Genomic DNA, 13,838 nt, shown 5'->3' on the forward strand with positions numbered 1-13,838 from the left:
TTTTTGACTTTACACTCCAATTGTAGCTGCCTCTCTACTCTCCTCCTCGGTCCACCCTTCATTCCTCTTCCCCCTACATCCCATCCCCTAGATTTTATCCTCACTAACCCACCCCAGCACATCAAATCACAGCAGGACTGAGTGCATCCTCTTCTTCCATGGTCTGGCAAGCATACCTACCAGGGGGAAGTGATCAAAAAGCATCCAACATAGGCCTTGTCAGAGATAGACCCTACTCCCCTTACAATGGGACCTATATAAAGATCAAGCTCCCCAGTGGGTATATGTGTAGGGGGCCTAGGTCTAGTCCATTCATAGTCCTTTGTTGGTGCTTCATTCTCCAGAAGACCTCCAGGCCAAGATTAATTGGCTCTATTGGTATTCTTCTGAAATTCCTGTGCCCACCAGGACCTTCTTTCCTCCCCCTCCACTCAACGTTTGGTTGTGGGTCTCAGCATCTGTTTTGATCCATTGCTGGGTGGAGCCTCTCAGAGGACAGCTATGCTATGCTAGCAGAGTAGAGTGTCAATAATGTCAGGGGTTAGCTCTTTAGCTTGGTGAGGGTTTCAGTTTGGGCCAGGCATTGGTTGGATATTCCCTCTATCTCTGCTCTATCTTAATTCCTGCATATCTTGTAGTCAGGGTAAATTTTGGATCAAAGGTTTTGTGTGTGAGTTGGAGTCCTTCTCCCTCCACTAGGAGTTCTATGTTGTTAGAAGGTAGTCTCCTCAGTCTCCATGACCCCTGTAACCAAAGGTCTCAGCTAGAGTCACCCCCACATCTTCCCTACTCTGTTGTAGGTCTCCAGCTTGTCTCAGAGATGCCCCCACCCTCAGTTTCTCTTCTCTCTACAAGCCCTCTGTCCTCCTTCCCTCTCCATCTCACCACGTCTGATCCCCACCCTCATTTATTTCAGCACCCCCTCTCCTATCCTGTACCCTCTCTTCAACCACTTCCACTGTCTACTCTATTTCTCCTTCTGAGTGAGATTACAAGTCCTTCCTTAATCCCTCCTTGTAACTTAACTTCTTTGGGTCTGTTAATTATAGTATGGTTATTCTGTACTTCATGGATAATATCTGCTTATAAGAGGGTACATACCATGTGTGTCTGGGTTACTTCTCTCAGGATGCTCTTTTCTAGTTCCATCCATTTGCCTGCAAATTTCATTGTTTTTTGTTTTTTATATCTGAGTAGTATTCCATTAAGTAAATGTACCACAGTTTCTTTATCCATTCTTTAGTTGAGGGACATCTTGGTTGTTTGCAGTTTCTGGCTACTGTGAATAAAGCAGCTATCAACATAGTTGAGCAAATGTTCTTGTTGTATGATGGAGCATCTGTTGAGTATATTCCCAGGAGTAGTATAGCTGGGTATTGAGGTAGTGGTAGTCCCAATTTTTTGAGAAAGTGGCAGATTGATTTCTTTTATAAATGTGGGTGCCTTTGTGTTTGGGGAACATATGTTCAGCATTGAGGTGTCATCTTGGTGGCTTTTTCTTTCATAAGTATGAAGAGTTTTTACCCATCTCTTTTGATTATAATTGGAAGTCTATTTTATTAGCTATTAGAATGGCTACTCCAGTAGATTTAATTTTATAAATGTATTATTATTTTTAATATATTATCTTGGCTTTCGTAATTTCTTATAGAAACATGGAACATATGGATGCAGGGAGAGACAAAGGAAGGCAAAAGAATAGGAGAACAGAGAAGAAGATGAGTTCTGATGCTAGTTTTTAAACTCTATTTTATTTGTTGTATTGAAGCCTCTACCTCCCTTTCACCAAACCATTAACCCTGGGTATGAGAAAGAAAGCTTGTGGGGAGAGAAGGCGCAGACCCTTTTACTTCTCCAGGCTGTTTAGGGTCAACAGGTTCTTTTGGGCATAATGCCAGTTTCTGCCAATAATAAATGCAACAAGCAGTCTCCTTAGAGCCATTGCATTTCTCTGCAAAGCCATATTTCTCCCCTTCTGTCACACCAAACCTCTCTAGTCTCTCCAAACCACCACATGCCACACACACTTTCTCTCTCCTGGCTCTCATATTCATCTTCCTCAGAGTCCTAGACAATGCTCCTCTCCCTGCTGCAGGCCATTATCAGCTGGTGAACACCATGCCCTGCGTGAGACAATTATCAGCTAAAACCCAAACTAAAATCCCACACTGGGGATTAAAACAAAAACCTATTTACATAACACAATGGACTTTACAAAGAAACCAAAATTCCCATTAGATGCAAGAAATAAGCAGAAAAGAGAAAGGGGGAAGGGTAGAAGGAGACGGAATGGTACTACATGAATATGGCCAACATGTATGACTAGCGTGAAAGAATGTACCTTTATGAAACACCTTGCTACAAATAATGAATATACACCAATGGAAAAAAATCTCTTGCAAGAGTCCTAAATCATTATTGTCTATACCTGTGTATTAGTTACTGTGTGTCTGATAGTAGTGAGGTATTGAAATCCAGGGGAGGCCATTTCAAGTGCCCCTTCCTAATAGATTTCTTAATAGACTGTCTTTTTTGGTTATGGACTTCTTCTTGAAGAACTGTGCTTCCTGTCTCTGTCATTATGCAAAATGGGAAATTATTGAATAAAATATGATTTGTTCTGAAACAAACAAACAAACAAACACAATGATAAAACATTTGTGAGGGTTTATAGCTTCTTAGGAAGTATCAAAGAAATTGTATAGACAGGAAACAGTATTTTCCAATGGAAGAAATATGGAGAAGGGCAAGTGATATGGAAATTTTAAGGCAGAGCACCAATTGGTTCATCTATTGTATTAATATAACAGCAGATACTAGGGGTAAAACTGGAAAAATAGTGTAGGTCAAATGACAAGAACAGTGAAGATGCTGAGGGCAAAGTAGATGAGACAGATAAGAGGGGCTATTTTGGGCACTAATGACAGAGTGCCATCACTGGGGACTGGGGTGAAAGTGGGTCACTCCTAGAAGAAACAAGCACAGTATATACACTGTACTATATTTCTTTATCCATGCTACCTTTGCTTCCTCAGGCAATTGCTTCTTATGGCACCACAGTCTCATGTCCTGTAAATAAGATGTAGATGACCTGAGAGACTTGGCACATTCTTGGAACTTTAAAATGAAAACAAAAGGTATTGTGTAAGAAGCAAACTGTGCCTGTGGGAATCACGTCCATTCCCTAGGGTGCTGAAGATGACAGAACAGTTTTTCTGCATATTACAACATATGATGCTGAATACAATGTTCCTTGCATCTAGAAGCAAGAGTCTCAAGATGATGGCCCCCAAGGCATCAGGATTCTCATTAAGAATCCATTGTACTCAGCTCTATCGACAATAAATGAACACAGAACTGCCCTTTAGGGAGTCGAAATTTATAAGGGACTTATCACAGACAACTAAAGGGGTAAGTACTTAAAACTTAACCCTGAATTAAGATATATAAACCACGAAGACCTGCTAAAAGTAGCACCCACGCTGTGAAACTAAATTGTTCAGAAGGTGACAATTTCAGAGCAGTTTTGCTCTTAATGAATATTATTCTAATGATCAAGTGTTTGTGGGGATTATAGTCTGTTAGGAAGTAGCAAAGAAATTAAATGCACAGACAAGCTGGAAGTTAACAATACTACCAGTTGTTTGTTCTTGGTAGAGCAGAGAACCACGAGAGGCTTGATGATGTGAAACAGAGACAGAAGTACGAGAGTCAAGGCAAAGGGGTGGTGTATCTATAAAGAAGAGAAGTTCTTGGTAAAAACAAAGATGAGATTATATCTAAGTTATAGGTGTCTTATTCCTCAGTGACTGCCATGGCATTGGGAAGGTCGGAAATAATGTTATATAGAAGTATCTCCCATCACAGCTGCACCTGGATACTATGAGGACATCAGAATACAAGAACCATCATAACCAGATCAATTAAAACCGTCATCTAAAACGACTGAGAAACACTGTCAAGCAACATATAACCTGGTATGGATTAGAAGTTTGGCTAAAGCGTGTGGTGTGTGGGGGATCTGTGGGGGTGTGGGGGGGGGGGCAGGAGAGTGTAGCACTCTCTTTTAGTGATTCTAAAACTTCTGTAGGAAGATCATTTGGAGCTTTGTGGGAATTGCCACTATAGCAATATAAAAAATCTTTCAAGTATAAAATGATGATAGCATATTTCTCCTGGATGCTCTTACACAGTAGGGATGTTAAGAGGCACCCAAATGCTTTTATCGCTGCCACACCTCATTATTTTAGTTAAGCACACATTTGTAAAGCACCTGTTCTCACCACTTCATCTTAAAGACTTGAGTTTTAAAGTCTGTTTGGAAGGCAGCCAGCTCTTTCAGTGCATATTTAAACGCAGACAAATGTATCAAATAATGTATTGGGGGGCAATCAGTAAGAAAACTGAAAAGGCAGAGGTGGAAGGCTTTCTTCAGATGATGGGGCTTCTATTTTTCCCCCTATGGTAATTAAAAAAGCAGTACTCACAAACTACATTCACTCAGCTTAGGCTGACAGTTGGGGCATATGAAAGTTGACATAAGCCTCTCCTTTGTTTCATACCAGAATCAATCTTAGGGAAAAATTTTCACCACTATAAAATTTATATTAATCCCCTCTGCAAATAAAAAGACTAGCAGCCAGGATAACTTAGTAAGGATTCTAAGAGTAAAGTGGTATTCAAATTGCCCTTTCAAGAAAGCTGTGGGTTGTTTTTAGTTTTGTTTTGTTTTGGCAAAAAGGAAAACAGACAATCATTTTAGTTCAGAAAAATTTGTAAAGTAGAAGAGTCAAGAAATAACGTATTGTGTTTTAAAAATAGTGCATGTTGCTCATATGCATGTGACAAGAAATGAATATGGAAGGGCGGGAAAACTCATGCTAGAGCATATGAGTTTGGGGAAGAGGCTTTGTTGGCAGTGAGGAAAGTCAATTGTTTTCCATCCTCAACATCTTGCTATAATGTACCATCCAGGTAGACTTACCACCTGTATCACCTCTGAAGCCACACAGCTCTCTGCGCTATAGCTTCCTTCTCATAAACAAGGTCCTTTTAGTAGCTGGTCTTAAAACATGAGGACATAAGAAGTGTTACCCGAAACATTAGTGGTTTTACACAGATCAAGATGTCAGCAACCACAGCTCTGTAATCATAAAAGAAGCTTACCAGCATGAAAGGTGGGAAAGGAAAAAAATCTTTTATTCAATACTGAGAAGAATTATGACACTAATGATGTACCAGGAAATAGTTAGAGTGTGTTTGTTTCTTTCTGAGACAGAGTCTTGTTTCATCAAGCCTGGTATTGACTTACTATGTAGCCAAGGCAGCCCTTGAACTTCTGATCTGCTTGTCTCCTTCCAAGTGCTGGGATTATAGGCATGTCCTACCAAACCCATCTGAAAGCATTTTTGTAAGATCTAGAACAGGGGAGTCATATAGAGTAAACTGTATTTTAATCAAAAAGAACAGAAAAAAAAAAACAAGCGATTTTCCTTTAGAGGTAAATTGAGCAGGAAACCTTCAGGGAAAGAGTTTATGTGGGTAAACTTGAAGGCAAGCCTTAAGAGCCTGAGTGAAACCTGCTTGAGTGGACCTATTGCTCTGTGTCGTGGCTGTTTCCGATGCCACTGATGTTTTCCTCGCCAAGCCTCACGTGTTGAACGCAGTTTCTCATTCCACTCTATAACTGAGAGTGTCACCTCCTCAGAAAGGGAGTCTCTGATTGAATAACCAGTCATGCACTCCCACATAACGGGACTAACATTGTGTTTCTCACACAAGTTTAAGTATCTGAAACATCATGGTCATTTAGTTAACATATATTGAATACATTAATAACCTCTAATAGACACCTAAACATTCTGCACCCAAATCCCCTCTTTGTAAATCTAAATGCTGACCCTATCACATGTTTTGTGAGTATTCTATGAGATAGTACTATTTGTGACATAAATGTATGAAATATGTGCCCATTTTCTGGTTTGGATATTATGTTCTGTACCTACATTCACAATACAAATAGAAAACAGTAACTCTTCAAATAAGAATATATTTTTGTCATTTTAATTTATCTTCGTGACTTGTACTAGATAATTTCTAGCTAACATCTCTTTCTCTATTTCTCTTCCATGCCTTCTTTTTCTATCCAACTTTCTTAGTGTGTTTTTTCCTACACCTTTAACAGTAGCTGAGATTAAAAAATAAAATTGTATGAAAGTCTTTCTGGCAATTCCCTCTCCCCCCCAGCCTTCTTCATAGACTGCATGCCAACGGAACCAACAAGATAGAAATATGACTGTGTGAGATCGGTCTGGGAACTTCCATTGTTCGTTTCATGCCTGCATTGCAAAGAGAAACGTTCAGCCTCACCAGCTAGAAAAGACATTGAGCATTCTGCTAAAAACATAAAAGTTCACCAGACCATTGTGACAATAACTTGCAGTTCTGGAATGAGACTGTCTTTGTGATCATGTTGATTCCAACTAAGTTTGTTATATCGTCTCTGCCTTGAACAAGAATTTTGATGAGACCTTAACTTCTCTACTTTCAATTGCTATTACTAAGACAGCAACTCAGAAGTTGCATGTGCTGAGTTCATTTATTCATCTGACCTGGTTATTGGTGCAAAAATCATTCCTGGAGTCACTAGGTGGTGGATAATACAAACTAACAGATTAGACTGAAAAAGGGAAAGCTCCTTTAGAATTTCCTGCTTTATCTCTGCAGATTTAAAAAAAATCATGTCAATTTGAATGGAAATTACATTAACAAGTTAGTAAACAATACTGAAGGGCCAGGCATCATCTGATGAGAAATGTCATTTGAAAACTCTAGCACATTAAAATCAAGTGACTAAGACATTTATACTCTCTGTTTTCCTCCCTGAAGATCCGAAATAGGAAAAAGAATGTTAAGGAATGTGTTGTGAGTAGTAGCCAAGAAGATATTTTGGGGCCACTCTGTGACTTTCATGCAGATTCTCATATTCAAATCATTTCCCTCAACTGTTAGGCTCCTGGTTTGACATAGTTAGGTTCACGTTTATGCATACACACATACATTCATTTACTTATTATTTGTGCATGTGTATATGTGGTGTGTGTGTGTGTGTGTGTGTGTGTGTGTGTGTGTATGTGTGTGTGTGTGGTGTGTGACAAATACCATGTTACATGTGTGGGAGCCAGTTTTTTCCTTCCAAGATGTGTGTCCTTGAGATTGAACTCTCTTCATAAGATGCAGCTGCAAACACCTTTATCTGCTGAGCTATTTTACTGTTCTTACCTCCTCCTTTACAAGTTCTGTTTTTCAATTGCTTTGTACTAACTTGGACAATCTTAATTAAGTTATTGATGGCATTAGTGCAGAAGTTCCTCACAAACATCTTAGAGTCTTGACCTCAAACACATATTCACTTCCGAGACAAAATTGTTTCCAACAGGAGGATGGGCAATCACACCACAGTGACCACATTCATTCTGTGGGGATTTTCCAGTTTCCCAGAACTGCAGAATCTACTCTTCACTGTGATTCTCCTCTCCCATGTGACCATCCTCATAGCAAATGCATCCATCATGGTGGCCATCAAGCTCAATCACAGCCTTCACACCCCCATGTACTTCTTCCTCTTTGCTCTGTCCTTTTCAGAAACCTGCACCACTATGGTGATCCTGCCCCGCATGTTAGTAGACTTGCTGTCAGAGAGCAAGGCCATCTCTCTCCCTGAGTGTGCCACACAGATGTTTTTCTTCTTCGGACTGGCAGCCAACAACTGTTTCATCATGGCTGCCATGTCCTACGACCGTTACACTGCCATCCATAGCCCACTGCATTATCATATCTTTATGACCCAAAAGGTCTGTTTTCAGCTCATGGTGGCTTCCTGTGTGGTTGGCTTCCTCTGTTCCCTTGGCATCACCTTCACCATATTCAACTTGTCTTTCTGTGACTCCAACAATATCCAGCACTTTTTCTGTGATATTTCACCAGTGGTTCACCTTGCCTGTGATTACACTGCTCATCATGCAATGATTATTTTTATCCTCTCTGCATTTGTTCTCGTGGGCAGCTTTGTTTTGATCGTGATTTCCTATGTCTTCATAGTTCTCCTAGCTGTAAAAATGCCTTCTGTACAGGGGAGGTATAAGGCTTTCTCAACATGCTCCTCCCATCTCACAGTTGTGTCTCTGCACTATGGATTTGCCTGCTTTGTCTACTTAATACCCAAGAACAATGAATCCTTCAGTGAAGACATGCTGATGGCTGTCACATATACAGTACTGACACCTCTGCTCAACCCCATTGTTTATAGCCTAAGAAACAAAGAAATGCAGACAGCCCTGAGGAAGGTATTAGACAGTGTTAATAAAATTTTGCCTTGCCTGGCAAAAAAAAAAAAAAAAAAAAAAAAAAAAAAACCTGAACATTTAAAAACAACTATTGAGCACTTAGAACAATAGTGGGAAATTGGGTATTTCTATCAAAAAGCCATTTTTAATGTACAAAGAATTAAAATATTACCTAATTGTCTGAATAGTCCTGGTCTCACCACCTTCCTATGGCAACTAGATCATGGATTTAAAGCATTTATGGATACGTACATGCATTTAGCAGACATATCAGAATGCTTTGAACACGATTTTTAAGATCACAGTTGCTTTGGTGGAAAAGAAAATTATTATATTAGTGAACAAATATAAAAGAAAAAAATTAAGGAAGCAAAAGGAAGGCTATGAGTACAGATAGTGAAACAGAAGAAGGAGAGGCAGGGAGAGAGGAGTACAGTGAGTAGAACTCCGCAGTGTGATTGGATGACAAAGGAGGAAGTACAAACTCCTCAAGACAGAACAGAGAATGAGACATGATTGCAATACAGGAAAAATAAAGTCAACTTGAGAGAATTATTTATTTCTATTAAAAATCAGCTTAAAATATAATACATGTGTTCATGCAAAAATAAACTGATAAATAAAATCCCCAGATCAACAGATATTATTTTAAAATTTCAAAGTTTTTCTATTGATTCTTCGTGAATTACACAACATGTACCCAATCCCACTCATCTCCCTATCCCTTTGTATCTGCCCTCCCCTTTGCAGTCCCCCCCAATAAAATAAAATGAAATAGCTTAAAAAATCTTGTGTGGAAGCTGTAAAGTGTCACTCAGTATAACCCTTTGTCCTTACATCTTTATTTGCAAATGTTTATTGCAATGAGTCATTGGGTTCTTGCAAGGCATCTGGCTTCTGGTACACTATACTGAATCCTCACTGCAACTCCTTTCGGATATCCCAGTGTTGCCCTGTGTCATGTAGATTCTGCTGCCTTGGATCTTCAGGACTACCCCTTTCATGTGCTCTTCCAGCATAGATAGGGTAAATCTTGGAGTGGGCCAACTCAAAGCTCTGCATCTGGCCTCGGGAGGTAACTGAGCTGATAGGTCTGCCAGTTCACCGGCACCCACACCACCAGAATGACCTCTCCAGCACTGGCCAGGCTAGATCATTCACTGCCACAGCCAGCAAGGGGCAGGGTTAGCTCTCCTGCTCTCACTTTTTAAAAAATTTATTTATTTATTTTTTATTAATTTATTCTTATTACATCTCAATGGTTATCCCATTCCTTGTATCCTCCCATTCTTCTCTCCCTCCCCCCCCATTTTCCCATTATTCCCCTCCCCTATGACTGTTCCTGAGGGGGATTACCTCCCCCTGTATATGCTCATTGGGTATCAACTCTCTTCTTGGTAACCTGCTGTCCTTCCTCTGAGTGGCACCAGGTCTCCCCCTCCAGGGGACATGGTCAAATGTGAGGCACCAGAGTACGTGAGAAAGTCATATCCCACTCTCCACTCAACTGTGGAGAATGTTCTGACCATTGGCTAGATCTGGGTAGGGGTTTAAAGTTTAATGCCTGTATTGTCCTTGGCTGGTGCCTTAGTTTGAGCGGGACCCCTGGGCCTAAATCTGCCTATCATAATGTTCTACTTGTAGGTTTCTAGGACCCTCTGGATCCTTCTACTTTGCTATTCTCTCATGCTTCTCTCATCTAGAGTCCCAATAGGATGTCCTCCCCTCTGTCTCAGTTTCCTGGTAAGTGAAGGCTTTCGTGGGACATGCCCCTTGGGCTAGTATGCAGATTTAAGTGAGTATATACCATTTGAGTCTTTCTGCTTCTGGGTTAACTCACTCATTATGATCATTTCTAGCTCAATCCATTTATCCACAAATTTCGGGAATTCCTTGTTTTTAATAGCTGAGTAGTATTCCATAGTGTATATATACCACAGTTTCTTTATCCATTCTTCTACTGATGGACACTTAGGCTGTTTCTATGTTCTGGCTATTATGAATAAAGCTGCTATGAACATGGTTGAGCAAATTTTCTTGTTGTGTGCTGGAGCATCTTCTGGGTATATTCCAAGGGGTGGAATAGCTGGGTCTTGAGAAAGCCCTATTCCCATTTTTCTGAGATAGCACCAGATAGATTTCCAAAGTGGCTGTACTGGTTTGCATTCCCACCAGCAATGAAGGAGTGTTCCTCTCTCCCCACATCCTCGCCAGCATGTACCACAGTTTCTTTATCCATTCTTCTACTAAGGGACACTTCAGCCTGCATCTTTTGATTGGAGAGTTGAGGCCATTAATATTTAAAGTTATTGTTGAAAAAAGTGTGTTTGGAGTGAAACCATTTTTGCTTTTGTTGTTTGCTTTTAGCTATATTGTGTTTCAGTAATGATGGGTTTTTTTGCTTTATTTCTATAGTCTCTTGGCTTCCTCTCTTCAGTCAAAAGTAATGCTTCCAGTACTCTCTGTGGGCTGATTTGGTGACAAGAACACTTTTAGTCTAGTCCTATCATGGAACATTTTTTAATTCCTCTTTCAACCAGAGTAGATAATTTTTCTGTGTATAGAAGTCTAGTTGGCAACTGCAGCTTTTTAGAACTGAACACAGGTTATTCTGATTTTAAAGTTTCCATCAAGAAATCAGCTGCTCCTCAACAGATTTTCCTTTATAATTAATTGTGGTTTTTCTCCTGCAGGTTTCAGTAGTCTCTCTTTCTTTTATTTAGTATTTTAACTATCATATGCTGTAGGAGGTTATCTTTCTGGTCTTATCTATTTGGTGCTCTGTGTGATTCTTAGATCTGTATGGGTACGCCATTCCTTACTTTGGGGAAGTTTCCCTCTGTGATCATGCTGAAGATCTATGTCACCACATTGGGATTACTCTCCTACATCTACACCTATAATTTGAAGATTTATTTTCTTGTGGTGTCCTGAATTTCCTGCACGCTCAGTGTATCTGAGTCTTTAATTTTTTTTTCATATCCTTTGCTTGAGTGGTCTGATATCTCTAGTTTATCTTCAAGTCCTGATATTCTTTACTTGATCCATTTTATCGTTAGGATTTTCTAGAAAGTCTTTAATTCTTCACTGAGGTTTTTTTTTTTTTTTTTTTTTTTTTTTTTTTTTGGTTTTTTGAGATAGGGTTTCTCTGTGTAGCCTTGGGTGTCCTGGACTCACTTTGTAGACCAGGCTGGCCTCGAACTCACAGAGATCCACCTGCCTCTGCCTCCCAAGTGTTGGAATTAAAGGAATGCACCCCCACTGTCCGGCTCCATTTAATTTTAAGATTTCTTCCCCATTTCTATCTCTTTACTCAATTCAGTTTTCAAATCCTAGGTTGTTTTAGTCATTTATTTTTCTTTTCTTTCTTTTTGGTTTTTCAAGACAGAGCCATTAATAAATGGGAACTCATGAGGCTGAGAAGCTTCTGTAAGGCAGGAGACACTGTCAAGAGAACAAAGCAACAGCCTACAGATTGGGAACTCAAGAAATTAAACACCACCAAACCAAACAACCCAATTGAGAAATGGGGCTTGGAACTAAACAGAGAATTCTCAACAGAGGAATATCAAATGGCTGAGAAACACTTAAAGAAATGCTCAACCTCCTTAGTGATCAGGGAAATGCAAATCAAAACAACTCTGAGATTCCATCTTACACCCATCAGAATGGCTAAGATCAAAAATTCAAGCGACACCACATGCTGGCGAGGATGTGGGGAGAGAGGAACACTCCTTCATTGCTGGTGGGAATGAAAACCAGTACAGCCACTTTGGAAATCTATCTGGCGCTATCTCAGAAAAATGGGAATAGGGCTTCCTCAAGACCCAGCTATTCCACCCCTTGGAATATACCCAGAAGATGCTCCAGCACACAACAAGAAAATTTGCTCAACCATGTTCATAGCAGCTTTATTCATAATAGCCAGAACATAGAAACAGCCTAAGTGTCCATCAGTAGAAGAATGGATAAAGAAACTGTGGTATATATACACTATGGAATACTACTCAGCTATTAAAAACAAGGAATTCACGAAATTTGTGGATAAATGGATTGAGCTAGAAATGATCATAATGAGTGAGTTAACCCAGAAGCAGAAAGACTCAAATGGTATATACTCACTTAAATCTGCATACTAGCCCAAGGGGCATGTCCCACGAAAGCCTTCACTTACCAGGAAACTGGGACAGAGGGGAGGACATCGTATTGGGACTCTAAATGAGAAAAGCATGGGAGAATAGCAAAGTAGAAGGATCCAGAGGGTCCTAGAAACCTACAAGTAGAACATTATGATAGGCAGATTTGGGCCCAGGGGTCCTGCTCAAACTAAGGCACCAGCCAAGGACAATACAGGCATTAAACTTTAAACCCCTACCCAGATCTAGCCAATGGTCAGAACATTCTCCACAGTTGAGTGGAGAGTGGGATATGACTTTCTCTCGTACTCTGGTGCCTCACATTTGACCATGTCCCCTGGAGGGGCAGACCTGGTGGCACTCAGAGGAAGGACAGCAGGTTACCAAGAAGAGACTTGATATCCTATGAGCATATACAGGGGGAGGTAATCCCCCTCAGGAACAGTCATAAGGGAGGGGAATAATGGGAAAATGGGGGGGGGGAATGGGACGATACAAGTTATGGGATAAACATTGAGATGTAAGAAGAATAAATTAAAAAAAAAAAAAACAGAGTTTCTCTGTAGCTTGGCTGTCCTGGAACTCACTTTGTAAACCAAGATGGCCTAAAACTCAGAGATTCTCTGCCTCACAAGTTCTACCATTAAAAATATTTTCCAGCAACCTGACTAGAGAAAATTTTCTGTTCAGTTAAGTTTTACTTATTTTGCATAAATTTTCCAAAAACCTTTAAGAATGTTGAATCTTAGGTATTATGTAACTGCAGAAGTAATTGGAGAAAAGGTTTCTGAAAGCCTCAATTTCTTTTTTTTATTTTTTAAAATATATTTTATTAATTTATTCATACTACATCTCAGTTGTTATCCCATCCCTTGTATCCTCCCATTCCTCCCTCCCTCCCATTTTCCCCTTATGCTCCTCCACTATAACTGTGCATGAAGGGGACCTATTCCCCCTGTATATACTCATGGGGTATCAAGTCTCTTCTTGGTAGCCTGCTATCCTTCCTCTGAGTGCCACCAGGCCTCCCCATCCAGGGGACGTGGTCAAATATGGGGCAGCAGAGTTCATGTGAAAGTCAGACCGCACTTTCCACTCAACTGTGAAGAACGTCCTGTCCATTGGCTAGATCTGGTTAAGGGTTCGAAGTTTACTGCATGTATTGTCCTTGGCTGGTGCCATAGTTTGAGCGGGACCCTTGCGCCCAGATCCGCCCATCATAATGTTCTTTTTGTAGGTTTCTAGGATTCTCTGGATCCTTCTATTTCCCCATTCTCCCATGCTTTTCTCACCTAGAGTCCATGCTTTTCTCACCTAGAGTCCCAATAGGATGTCCTCCCCTCTGTCCCACTTTCCT

General features: G+C 40.3%; 1 protein-coding gene across 1 annotated transcript; it reads left to right on the forward strand.

Moving 5' to 3' along the window:
• The first annotated feature begins 7,442 nt into the window (after positions 1 to 7,442).
• On the forward strand, positions 7,443 to 8,456 carry LOC127192022 (olfactory receptor 10T2-like). Its single transcript, XM_051149367.1, has one exon. The coding sequence runs from the start codon at positions 7,443 to 7,445 to the stop codon at positions 8,454 to 8,456; it is 1,014 nt and encodes a 337-aa protein (XP_051005324.1).
• Positions 8,457 to 13,838: the final 5,382 nt, after the last annotated feature.

The sequence above is a fragment of the Acomys russatus genome, chromosome 7, assembly GCF_903995435.1.
Source record: "Acomys russatus chromosome 7, mAcoRus1.1, whole genome shotgun sequence".
NCBI lineage: Eukaryota > Metazoa > Chordata > Mammalia > Rodentia > Muridae > Acomys > Acomys russatus.